The sequence below is a fragment of the Notamacropus eugenii genome, chromosome 4 (assembly GCF_028372415.1).
Source record: "Notamacropus eugenii isolate mMacEug1 chromosome 4, mMacEug1.pri_v2, whole genome shotgun sequence".
NCBI classification, from domain to species: domain Eukaryota; kingdom Metazoa; phylum Chordata; class Mammalia; order Diprotodontia; family Macropodidae; genus Notamacropus; species Notamacropus eugenii.
In genome coordinates this window covers 58,294,883-58,306,452 of record NC_092875.1, presented here as the reverse complement: position 1 = coordinate 58,306,452, position 11,570 = coordinate 58,294,883, and the positions used below count along the sequence as shown (strand labels likewise).

General features: G+C 32.9%; 1 protein-coding gene and 1 pseudogene across 1 annotated transcript; one reads left to right on the top strand and one right to left on the bottom strand.

Moving 5' to 3' along the window:
- Window positions 1-3,550: 3,550 nt before the first annotated feature.
- Window positions 3,551-4,446, top strand: LOC140498136 (protein MEMO1-like; annotated as a pseudogene).
- Window positions 4,447-10,129: 5,683 nt separating this feature from the next.
- Window positions 10,130-11,065, bottom strand: LOC140502207 (olfactory receptor 1f45-like). Its single transcript, XM_072606516.1, has one exon. The coding sequence runs from the start codon at window positions 11,063-11,065 to the stop codon at window positions 10,130-10,132; it is 936 nt and encodes a 311-aa protein (XP_072462617.1).
- Between the last annotated feature and the right edge of the window lie 505 nt (window positions 11,066-11,570).

Sequence of the window (11,570 nt, the reverse complement as noted above, 5' to 3'; positions counted from 1 at the left end):
TAAAAGAGAAATAAAAATGTATTAATAAAAATAAAAGGATTTGTTTTGTAAAATTTGGATTCTGTCAAAAGGTCACACTTAAAAATGTGGAAGGCCACATGTGGCCTTAAGACTGCAGGTTCCCCACCCTTGTTTTAGGATATCAGGGAAGTTTTCTTTGATAATTTCTTGAAAAATGCTGTTTAGGCTCTTTTTCTGATTTCAGGCAGTTCAATAATTCTTAAATTATCTCTCCTTGCTGTACTTTGTAGTCAGTTATTTTTTCCAGTGAGATATTTTACATTTTCTTCTATTTCTTCATTCCTTTGACTTTGTTTGATTGATTTTTGGTGTCTCATAGAGTCATGAGTTTCCACATGCCCATTTCTACTTTTTAAGGAATTATTTTTCTTCAGTTAGGTATTGTACTTCCTTTTCCATTTGGCCAGCTACATTTCCAATGCCAACAAAGGCATTGTTTTCTTTAGTCAATTTTTATCCTTCCTTTTCCAAGCTGTTGACTCTCTCTTGCATACCTCTCATTTCTATTCCCAATTTTTTACTTTTCTTTGACCTTTAAAGTCCTTCTTGAGCTCTTCCAAGAAGACTTTTTGGACTTGTGACCAGTTCGTACTTCCCTTTGAATTTTCAAATGTGTGTATTTTGACAATATTGACCTCCCCATAATTTCCCCACAATCTCTCCCCAAAACACCCCTTATAACAAAAAAAGTTCTTCAAAAAAAAAAGAAAAGAAAAAAGTCAGCATAAATGATCAATGCATCAAAAACATTGCAAAATATATCCAACGGAACACCCCTGTGGATTTCTTTCCTCTACAAAGTTCTAGATGGGAACATTTTCTCATTTGTCTTCTTTTAAGACATGGTTGTTTTTTATAATTTTCCAGTAATTATTTTATGTTTCTGTAAGGTTATTTTTTCCTTTACAATTTTAGAGTCTTTGTGCATTTTTTTTGGTTTTGCTTACTTCATTCTACTTCAGTTCATGTAGATTTTTTCCCCATGATTCTCTCTATTACATTTTTCATTTTTAAAAACACAATCACATTCCATTAAATTCTTGTACTACAACTTATTTAGCCATTCTCATTGCTGTCAAAGAAAGGATTGATATACAGACATATAGAGAGAAATTTAGACATAGATATATTCATGTAAATGGGAACTATAAGGCCTCCTTAAGGTATGAGCTTAAATATGGAATCTCTGGGTCAAAGGGTCTGGACAGTTTAGTCATTTTTATTTCCATTATTCCAAATTACATTCTAAAATGGTTATACTTATTGAAAGTTCCATCAACAATTCCCCATTATACCTGTATTTCCACAATACCTCCAACATTAACTATTCCTATCTCTTACCATCTTTCTCACATTGCAAAGTCTAAGGTAAAAGATTAGGGTTTTTTTATTTGCATTTTTATTATCAATTTATTTATTATTCATTTCTTATTATTGGTGTATTCCTTCATGTAATTGCTAATAGTTTACAACTTTTCCTTTGAGAACTGATTTTCATGTCTTTTGACAAGTTATATATTGGGAAATGACTATAAATGTATACATGTGTGTATATGTATATATATACACACACACACATATGTGTGTGTGTGTCTGTGTGTGTGTATGTATATAAAACACAGACACACATGAGTATATGTGTATGTGTGTTTCTGTGTGTATTAATTGTTTATATATTTTGGATACCAAATTCTTATTAGAGACTTTTGATACAAATTAGCATTTTCCTAACAACTGCTTCTATTCTTATCTTAGGTAGATTAATTTTGTCTGGAACTATGGCTGCTAGAGAATATATTTCTTATCCATATCTGTAAGAGGTATATGACCTACTTTTCTAATATTTTATACTATAATCTTTAATATTATGATATATTAAATTAAATATAATAAATAATATATAAATTGTATTAAATTAAAATTATGATATGATATTGAAGTTATATATTCATTTAGAATGTGTTGTAGCAAATTGAGGAGTGAGGTATTAGGCTAAACCATAACTTCTAGTTTGCCCAGCATTTTTTTTTTAATTTATAGGGAATAAGCAATTTATGTTTTCCAGTATATTAAAAAAACTGGATTATTGAGTTCTATTATTTCTGCTTCTCTTATGTATAAGTGGTTCTATTTATCTCCCTCTCTGTTTTTTAAGCAACACTTGTTGGTTTTCATAAATTATGCTTTGATGTCTAGAAAGTTATTTCTCCATCCTTCTTTTCATTATTTTTCTTGTCATTCCAGATCTTTTATACTTCCATATGAATATTATCATCTTGTCAATTTCCATAAAATATGCCTTTGATAATTTATTTGGTGTAATGTTAGAAGTATGAATTAACTTTGATAGTATTATCATTTTTATTATATTGGTTTTTTTCTAACCATGAGCACTCTATGTCCCTCCAGCTATTTAAGTTGCTTGTTAAGTTGCTAATATCTTTAAGAAATACTTATATAAATCTTTTATTTACAATGCAGATTGATCCCAAATACTTTGGGTAATTTGTCATTATTCAGAAGGGGAGTTAGCTTTTTTATTATTGACTTTTGAGTTTTGCTATTATTAAAATAGAAAAATGAAGTTGATTTTGAGGATTTGTTTTGTAGCTTCCTTCTTTTCTAAAACTTTTAAAATTGTCTCAATCAGTATCTTTGCTGATTACCTTGCATCAGTAAACAGGAATATTTTTTTCTCTTCTACCACTATCTGTATTCCCTTCATTTCTTTCTATTGGTATTACTATTGCTAGCAGTTCCAGAAATCTATTAAATAATATTGGCAAGAAAGGGCATATTTACTTTACTCCCATAATTACTGGAAAATGTTTTAGTATATCCCTCGTTTTTTATAATATTTACTTTGGTTTTAGATAGATACTTTTTTGACATTATGTGCCTATACTTTCAGTAGTTTTGCCACTTTGTCAAGGCTTTTCTTACATTAGTTGACATGATTATGAAGCTTTGGATATTTATTATGGTTAATTATGTTGATTGTTTTCCTTTCTTTTCTGATATAAATCCAATCTGATCACAACACATGGTTTCTTTGATAAATCACTTTAGTCTTTTTAATAGAATTTTGCTTAAATTTTTCTGAATGGCTACTCATTAATAATGTTGATTTGTATAATTCTATTATGCTGAATACTTCTCTGATTTAAGTGTTAGGTTTATATTTGCCTCCTAAAATACATTTAGTAGAGTGTTTTCTCTCTCAGTTTTTGAGAATAATTTGTTTAGTATGGATAATAATTGTTCCTTGAAAGTCTGATAGAATTTCCCTCCCTGACCCATTCCTGCAGCTGCCACTGCTGCCACCTCCTCATTCACCCTTGTGTACCACAGGCTACACAAGTTCCAAGATCTCCCACTGAGTGGTCTGCTGGGAAGCCAGTCGTGATGGGCATTGGTACATAGCCTCAGGTCCTCAACTGAATGCAAAATTAGAAGTTTGACTTTCACAAGTACAGTCCACAAAAAGATCTACTAGAGCCTTTACTGCCCCCCCCCCGACTACCCACACATGCAGGATATACTTACTATGGCTTTTGTCCTGCTCATGCTTATAAACAAGTCAATCCACCTATTATGCAGAGAATATTCATTCTTGGACTTTCCCATCATCTGCCCTTGTCTCTATTCTCTATGTGCACTTTCCAGTGTGGGTATATATATATATATATATATATATATATATATATATATATATATATATATATATATATATATATATATATATATATATATATATATATATATATATAATACACACACACACACACACACACACACACACACATATAAAATGCCTCTCTATGACCTTTGTATTAATCAAAAGATTTATGGAGAGTTATGGAAGACAGGAATGTTTGAGTCCATGTCTCTGCAGACAGCTGATGATGAACAGAGTATTGAAATGCATTTGCCTTATATTGCTAAAACCATGGAAAGCCACAAGGATGAGTTCACCATTATTTCTGTATTGTTTAGAGCTCTGAGTGAGTCAAAAGAACAAGAATTCAGAAATCTCTTCGGTAAATATGTAGCAGTTCCTAATAATCTGTGGTTTCTTCTGAATTCTGCCTTTGGGGTTAAAGGTTCCTTTACAGTTACCATGATGAATCTCAGGGAAAAGATTTATAGATCCATCTAACATCTAGATAAAATGGGAATGAGTATTATAGAACAGCTGGATCCCATATTTCTTTTAGCAATTACTTGAAGAAATACCATAAAGTAACATAACATAACAATATGTGGAAGACATCCCATTGGGGTGTTACTAAATGCTGTCACAGAGCTCCAGAAGAATGGAATGAATATGAGTTTTTCATTTTGAATTATTGCCAGTCAAGACAGTGTAGAAACCGGCAAGACATTTCATTGAGTTATGCAGCTACAGCACTTGCAATCCACTGAAGCTCTTAATACTCAGGTATACCCCTTGCACATATTCATCCTCTAAATAGGATTCCAGACCAGCGCTTACAAAGATACAGTTCCTGGTCTTTGGGGATACTGAAGTCTCACAATTAATAGAACTTTCTTCCCTTCTTTTCTAGTAGTTGCAGTCATTTCTTAATTTCAACTCATTATAAAATGCTTTCTTGTTTAGCACAATGGAATGAAGTAAGGCTGGCATCAAAATATTTTATGTTTTAAAAAAATGATGATGGATGTAAAGTGATTCTGGCAGATTGTCCTTCAAATACAACCTGTAAAGCATTTTACCATATTCCAAATTTGCTCTCTTTGCAGACCTGTGCACTATTGAACTTTTAGAATAGTTTTGTAAAATGTAAAGAAACAAAAAAAGGATGGAAGCTTTTTAATAATGAAAATTGCATTTGTAAATCATCTGTATTAGAATATAATAAATCTCCAAGATTGTCAACTACTCCCTGGGTTGTACAACTGATACCTTTTATTTTATCTTCTAATAAAGGGCTGCACAGCTGACAAAAAAAAGGAAGTTTGATAGAATTCTCCCATAAATCCATCAAGATCAGGAATTTTATTCTTGAATAGTTCCTTTACAGTTAGTTCTATTCCCTTTTCTGAGATTAAGTTATTTAAGATCTCTATTTGGTCTTCTGTCTATTTGGATATTTGAAATTTTTGAAGATATTTTTCTATTTGTTTTGTATTCTTGGTTTTGTTAGCATATAACAGTGCATGTTAGGTATTCTGCTTATTCTTTTTGTTTCTTCTGGTTTTATGATGGATGTGCCTTACTTCTTTGCATTTTGTTGATTTCATTTCCCATCCTCCTCTTTTTAATAAGATTGTTTAAAAGTTTATCAATTGTATTAGTCTTTTCAAAGAGTCAGTTTATAGTCTTATTATTTCTATATATTTTTTGGTTTCTAGTTTATTTCTCTTCTAGTCTTAAATATTTACTCTTTTGCGCTTTAACTTCTATTTCTTGACTTTCTAGGTTTTAAATGTATATTCAATTTATTACTCATTTTTTTCTATTTTGTTTATATATCTGTATAGCTATATCCTAGAAATTTTGGCATGCTGTTGTATCACTATAATTTTTCTTTCAGGTTATTACTGATTATTTCTCTGATTTGTTCACTGAGCCACACATTAGTTAAGATTTCATTGTTAAGTCTCCATTTGAGTCTTTGTTTTTTGCTTGAGATCCCTGCAGTTATCTTTTTTTTTATTGTGTTATGATCTGTAGTGGAGGCATTTGCTACTTTTATTTTTGACAGTTATTTACAATATCTCTTTGCCAAAATATACAGTTAATTTTTTTTAAAAAGTTCCAGGTAGTGATGAGATGCCATAATTTTTTAGCTCTAGTTTCTCCAGTAATTTGTGAGTTCTAGATCTTATCTTCTAACTTCCTGTTAGACTAATCCAAAACTGAGAGACAGACACTGAAATATCCAGCCACTGTTGAGTTACTGTCTATGTTATTGTGTCACTCTCTATATCTTCTAGTTCAATTCATAAGTCCTGTATGAATTTAAATACTAAGTATTTGAAGCATACAATTTTAATATTGATATTGGTTTGTTTCTATAGTTCCTTTCAACATAAAATAATTTCCTTTTGTAACTTTTATGTTGTGAATGCTTGCTTTTTCTTTGTCTGATGATCTGATAGAAGCTCCTGGTTTTGTTTTGTTTTTTTAGTAGCATGTTGCACAGTAAATTTTTTCCAGGCCCCTCATTTTTCTACATCGTATATCTTTTGTATTTTAAATATGTTTCCCATAAGCATATATGTAATGTTGAAATATTGTGGAGCTTTGTTTTCTTATCTAATCTGTCACTTTTATTCATTTTATTGGATCATTTAAGCCATTCATAAATAAAGTTGAAAGAATTACATTTATATTTCCTTCTATTTGTCTTTTATATTTTTCCTAAATTGGGACTTTTCCCTTCTTCCCCTGTAAGCACAAGACAGTATTGTCAGTTATAATCTAGTCTATTTTAATGCAACCCTATCTCCACCAGATCTTATGCCTTACACTCAATCTCAATTTTTATGTCTTTATCTTGTTTAAGAGTTTTGATTATCAGTTTCTTTGTCTTGTCTTTATCCATTCATTTAATTCTTCCCCTTAGTTAAATATTCAAGTAGAATTCCTCTTCTCTCTTCCCTTTCAACTTGTTTTGTTCAATAGTTTTAGATTTTCTTTTTTGTGTCTTTTTCCAAAAGAAATTTTTTTCTTTCATTTTCTTTATTATTTATTTTCCTTTTTGTCTATTCCAGATTTTTTTTTCCCTTTAATTCATGGACTTCACACTTGTTTAATCCTTTTTTAGTGTCTCCATACTTCATGGAATTCCAATTTTTGAGGTATTTTTTAAGTTTCCTTCTAAATATCTTATGTGTTATTGCCTTGTAGATATTGTCCCTTGACTCCCTTTATTTGAGTATCTCACTTTGATAAATATCAATTCAAGTTTGGGATAGAGAGGATGTTGCCCTACGCTAGGAATTTTTCTACATCCATGATTATTCAGTTTATTGTTGACCTTGATCCCTCCCTTACCTGTTGTATTCCATTTGCCTCAAAAATCTCCTCTATTGTCCATGAGTTCCCACTCTTTTGCTTCTTAGTTGTACCTAGGAGCTTTGCTTCTTATGAGACAGGATGCCTGAAAACTATATAATTACCTCCATCTCCTTTTATAGATTCTCTCTCTTCTCCCATGGAAATACTCATCAGTAGTAGCCCCCCACCACTGATATAGAATTTCCCCAATTCTTTCCTTTTATTTTCAAATCCCTACCATTGCCTCCTCACACATTCTCCTATAGTATTTCTTCTTCCAGAGAGACTACAGAACTAATTCTCCCTTTGTTGGTAGCCTTTGACTTGATTAAGGTACTTCCTCTACTTCTCTCTCTCTTCTTCATGTCTCTTCTTTTGTTCAATCTCTCATTCTGTAATTCAGTCCCACCAAAAAACGATTCTTCATTATGTGGGGTATAATGAGATTTACTCCCTGATGTTTCAGGCTTGTTTCTCATCGACGACTTTTATTTAACTTCTTCTTTAATGATCTCAGTTGTTATTTTCTCCTTGTTAATGTCCTTGGTTGCTATGGTGTTTAAACTTCTTGTATTTCTGTTGTCTGACAATTTGGAAAAGAAATACTTTCTTCAGGTCTGTTTTTTAAAAAATGTTTTCTCATTATTGATTATCTAACTCTTTTCATTTATTGTCAGGATTATACTTGTATTTCCAATCAATTATTTTCTCTTTCATTTCTTTGGTGAGACTTGTCACCAAAGATTCAAATTTTTCTTTCCAGATAATTATTTCTTCTATGCAGTCCATAAATTCTTCTTTCACAGTTTTCATTTCTCTCTTAAAGCATTCAGGAATATTATGTCATGGTTCTGTCTCTTTTAGTAATCCACAGGATCCTCTGCCTCATCAGGTGATGGTTTATTTTCCTTTGTTTTAGAATATTTATTCACAGAGGCCTTAAGTCATTTCCTTAATCTAGAGACCATAATCTCTTCCATTAATGTCTTCATCTTAATATCTTCTTTGTTGGTATATTTACTTATGCATATTTTCTTTCATTGATTTTTCTTCCTCCAGAAATCTCTGAGAATTTGTCTTTTTTTCTTTTTCCTCTTATTCCTAGCTTGATGGTGGTGGATTTTCTAGGGGTTAGATCTCAAAAATTCTCTTTAAGAGTTTCATTGGGCACATCATGGTTCAACAACATTGATCTTCTGTGATTTTGGCTGGAAAAGACTGGTTTCTGGTAAATGCTAGGCTTTTTCCCTAAGACTTAATGGAATATAACACAGCCTTCATGTCTTATCCCTCATCCATCTATTCCTCTGGTCTCTGGCTGAGTTCTGTTGTGAAATAGAATGCTGTCATACTGCTTTCACAGCCTGAACAAGTTTTTGCCCTTTAGAACTGAGAGGCCCTATGAGTTGGAGAATAGTGTTCAGGATTACTTGTTTGTTCTTATTACATGAAAACATATTGCTTGCCTCCCCTAGAAAGTAAGCTTCCTGAAGGCAAGCACTAATACAACTTAGTCTTTGTATATCTATTGTCCAACTTTGGCTTGGCATAAAATAGGAATTTAAATGGAGGGCTTAGGGTTGTTGTATATTAACAATTCCACATTTTCATACTATTTGAGACACAAAAGGACTGAATGTGGAAAGATTTTTAGACTTTGACCATAAATGTAACCAGTTAGACAGGACAATTCAGGAGACTAGGTAAAGTCCTAAACAAATCCTTTAATATATTAAAGGCTGCTAATACCTAAGATACCAATTTCCCCACCAAGTTCATAGAAAGACTCAAATCAGGCATAACATTCATTTCTTTTTTATTAAAATAACAAAATATCAGAATGAAGTCATAATTGAAAATGGTAAATGAAATTCCAGAAAGGTATGCAACATACTTTGTTTCTCTTTTAAATCTTGTTCCTTATGTATCTATGTTCATGACAAATAGAGTATAGATAACTTATTTACCTTATGTTATAAATGCAAAATTATTTTTAAATGCTAAATCACAGAATCATATTGTCTCAGAGATGGAAAAGATATCAGAAATTGCCTACTCTACTCTGTACATAAGGATCTCATCTAGAGCCTCCTACCTATTGGTTATTCTGAAGCTATTTTGCAGATTTCCAGCCATAGACAGTTTATACCTCTTACATTTTCCACTCCACTTTTGCATTGTTCTTATGAAGAAGCTTTTCCAGATGAAATTTGCTTGCTCACAATTCTCCTTCATTGGTCCTAGGTCAGCCTTTTTGATTTCAAACAAAATGATTAATCCCTATCCACATAACAACCCTTCAAACACTTCAAGATTGTCATGTTGTCCATTCAGTTCCCCTCACACCAATATCCTCCCTATACCAAGATAAATATCCCCATTCTACTTGTATGAAATAATTCATAATTTGTAGTTTTCTCATTTTTCTGGCTACCCTCCTCTGGATACATTCTGGCTTGTTAATGCCTTTTCTTATATGTGGTATCAGAATAGAAAACAATGAACTAAAATATTATAGTAGAAGAAAGCAAAACATGATTATTCTCATTCTAGAGTCTAAACTTCTTTTCACTAAACTTGAGATTATTTTAGCGTTTTATTTTCATATTTTTATCAAAGTTTAAGAATATGTTGCAATCACTAAAATGCCAGGTCTATTTTTATATGAGCTGCTGTCTGGCAACCTCACTCCTACCTGGTACTTGTGCCATTGAAATTATGAACCAAAGTGTAGTACTTTATACTTGTCCCTTATTAATCCAATTAAATTATGCCTATTTTATTAGATTCAACCCATTATCACAACTTGCTGAAATGTGTTTGCATTAGAATTCTATTTTTAAAAAGTTATTTCATGAGCTGTTTCTCTCAGATTTATGTCATCTACAAATCTGACAAACATGTCATCTATATCCTCAAAATGATTCATTAAAACAAATATTGAACTCAATGGCATGAATGGCAAAGTCCTTTGATACTAAGGGCCTCCATCCACATTGAAATCAATTCACCGATCTTCCATTAGCCTGTTTATATTACACTGCATTTAGCACTTTTGGAGTAGGACAAATGTCACTATAGTTATCCCTTAGAGAAGCATTGCAGTTCAAGAAGCCTCCCCAGAGCTCTTTTCAAGTCATTATTCCGAAGGCTATAGATGAAAGGATTCAGTGTAGGGGTGACTACTGTATACATCACAGTTGCTATCATGTCTTTCTGGGCTGTGTGAGTGGAGGAGGGATTGAAATACACACCAATGATGGTGCCATAAAAAAGAGAGACCACAGACAAGTGGGAGCCACAAGTAGAGAAGGCCTTCCATTTCCCATGAGCTGATGGGACCTTCCACACAGCAAAGACAATAGGAGTATAAGAGGCCAAAATACATATGAAAGAAATTAAAATTACTGGCCCCCCCAAGAGAAGAACCAACATTTCATTGACATGGGCATCAGAACATGAGAGCTTTATCAAGGCATTTATGTCACAGAAGAAGTGAGGAATTTTATTATTTGTGCAGAAAGATAGTTGAGCTAACAATATGGCATGTACCATTGCAATGAGGTGAGCAGAAACCCAAGGCACAATTACCAATAGGGCACAAAGATGTGAGGTCATGATTGTGCCATAGTGTAAAGGGTGACAGACAGCCAAGTAACGATCATAGGCCATTGCAGAGAGGAGGATGCTGTCTGAAGTACCAAAGGCAATATGGAAATACATTTGAGCCAGGCATTCTGCATAGGAGATGACATCACTCCCTAACAGGTAATTTATTATCATCTTGGGAACTGTGGTGGAGATAAAACAGAGATCAAGGAAAGATAGATTGGCAAGGAAGAAGTACATAGGGGTGTAGAGATGAGAATCAAAACAAATTGCCAGGATGGTGAGCAGATTGCCCAGGGTCCCAATGAAGTACATGCCCAGAAACAATCTGAAGAGGAATTGTTGCTGCTCTGGTTGGTCAGATAGACCCAAAAGGCAAAAATCTAAGACCTCTGTTTGATTCCCCATTTCTACAGATTCCTTGAATCAGACAGGAAGAACAAGAAAATATAGTGGGAATGTGTCAAAAACATAGAGGTCAACATGAGTTGGGTATTTACCAACACCCCAAACCAATTCCAAACACCTAGGGCTAGCTCGAGCCTACAAGGACTCTTGGCTTCCCTGCACTTACTAAGCCATCCACCAGGCCAGCCTGGAGGAGACAAAAGTGAGAGAGCCGTGGTCGAGTGGGCACTATTCTTTGTCCACAACTACTTTCTTACCCTTTCCATACACAGGGATATGGGTTAAACCACAGCATAGTTAGTTGAGTGGCTGAAGCCATGAAGTGACAATTAATGACCCCAAAGCAACTAAAGTGGATGTCCAAGTTACTAAGCTCTTTCAATGTATTCCTCAAGAACAGAGGGTTAACACAAGCCGTTCTTTTACTGACAACATATTCTCATATCTTCCAATGGAAGCATTTCTCTAAGCTGCTAAAATATAATTCAGAAAGATAAGCACAAAT

Coding starts and splice junctions, on each gene's coding strand:
- LOC140502207 (XM_072606516.1), bottom strand. CDS start 11,065: ATGGGGAATCAAACAGAGGTCTTAGATTTTTGCCTTTTGGGTCTATCT.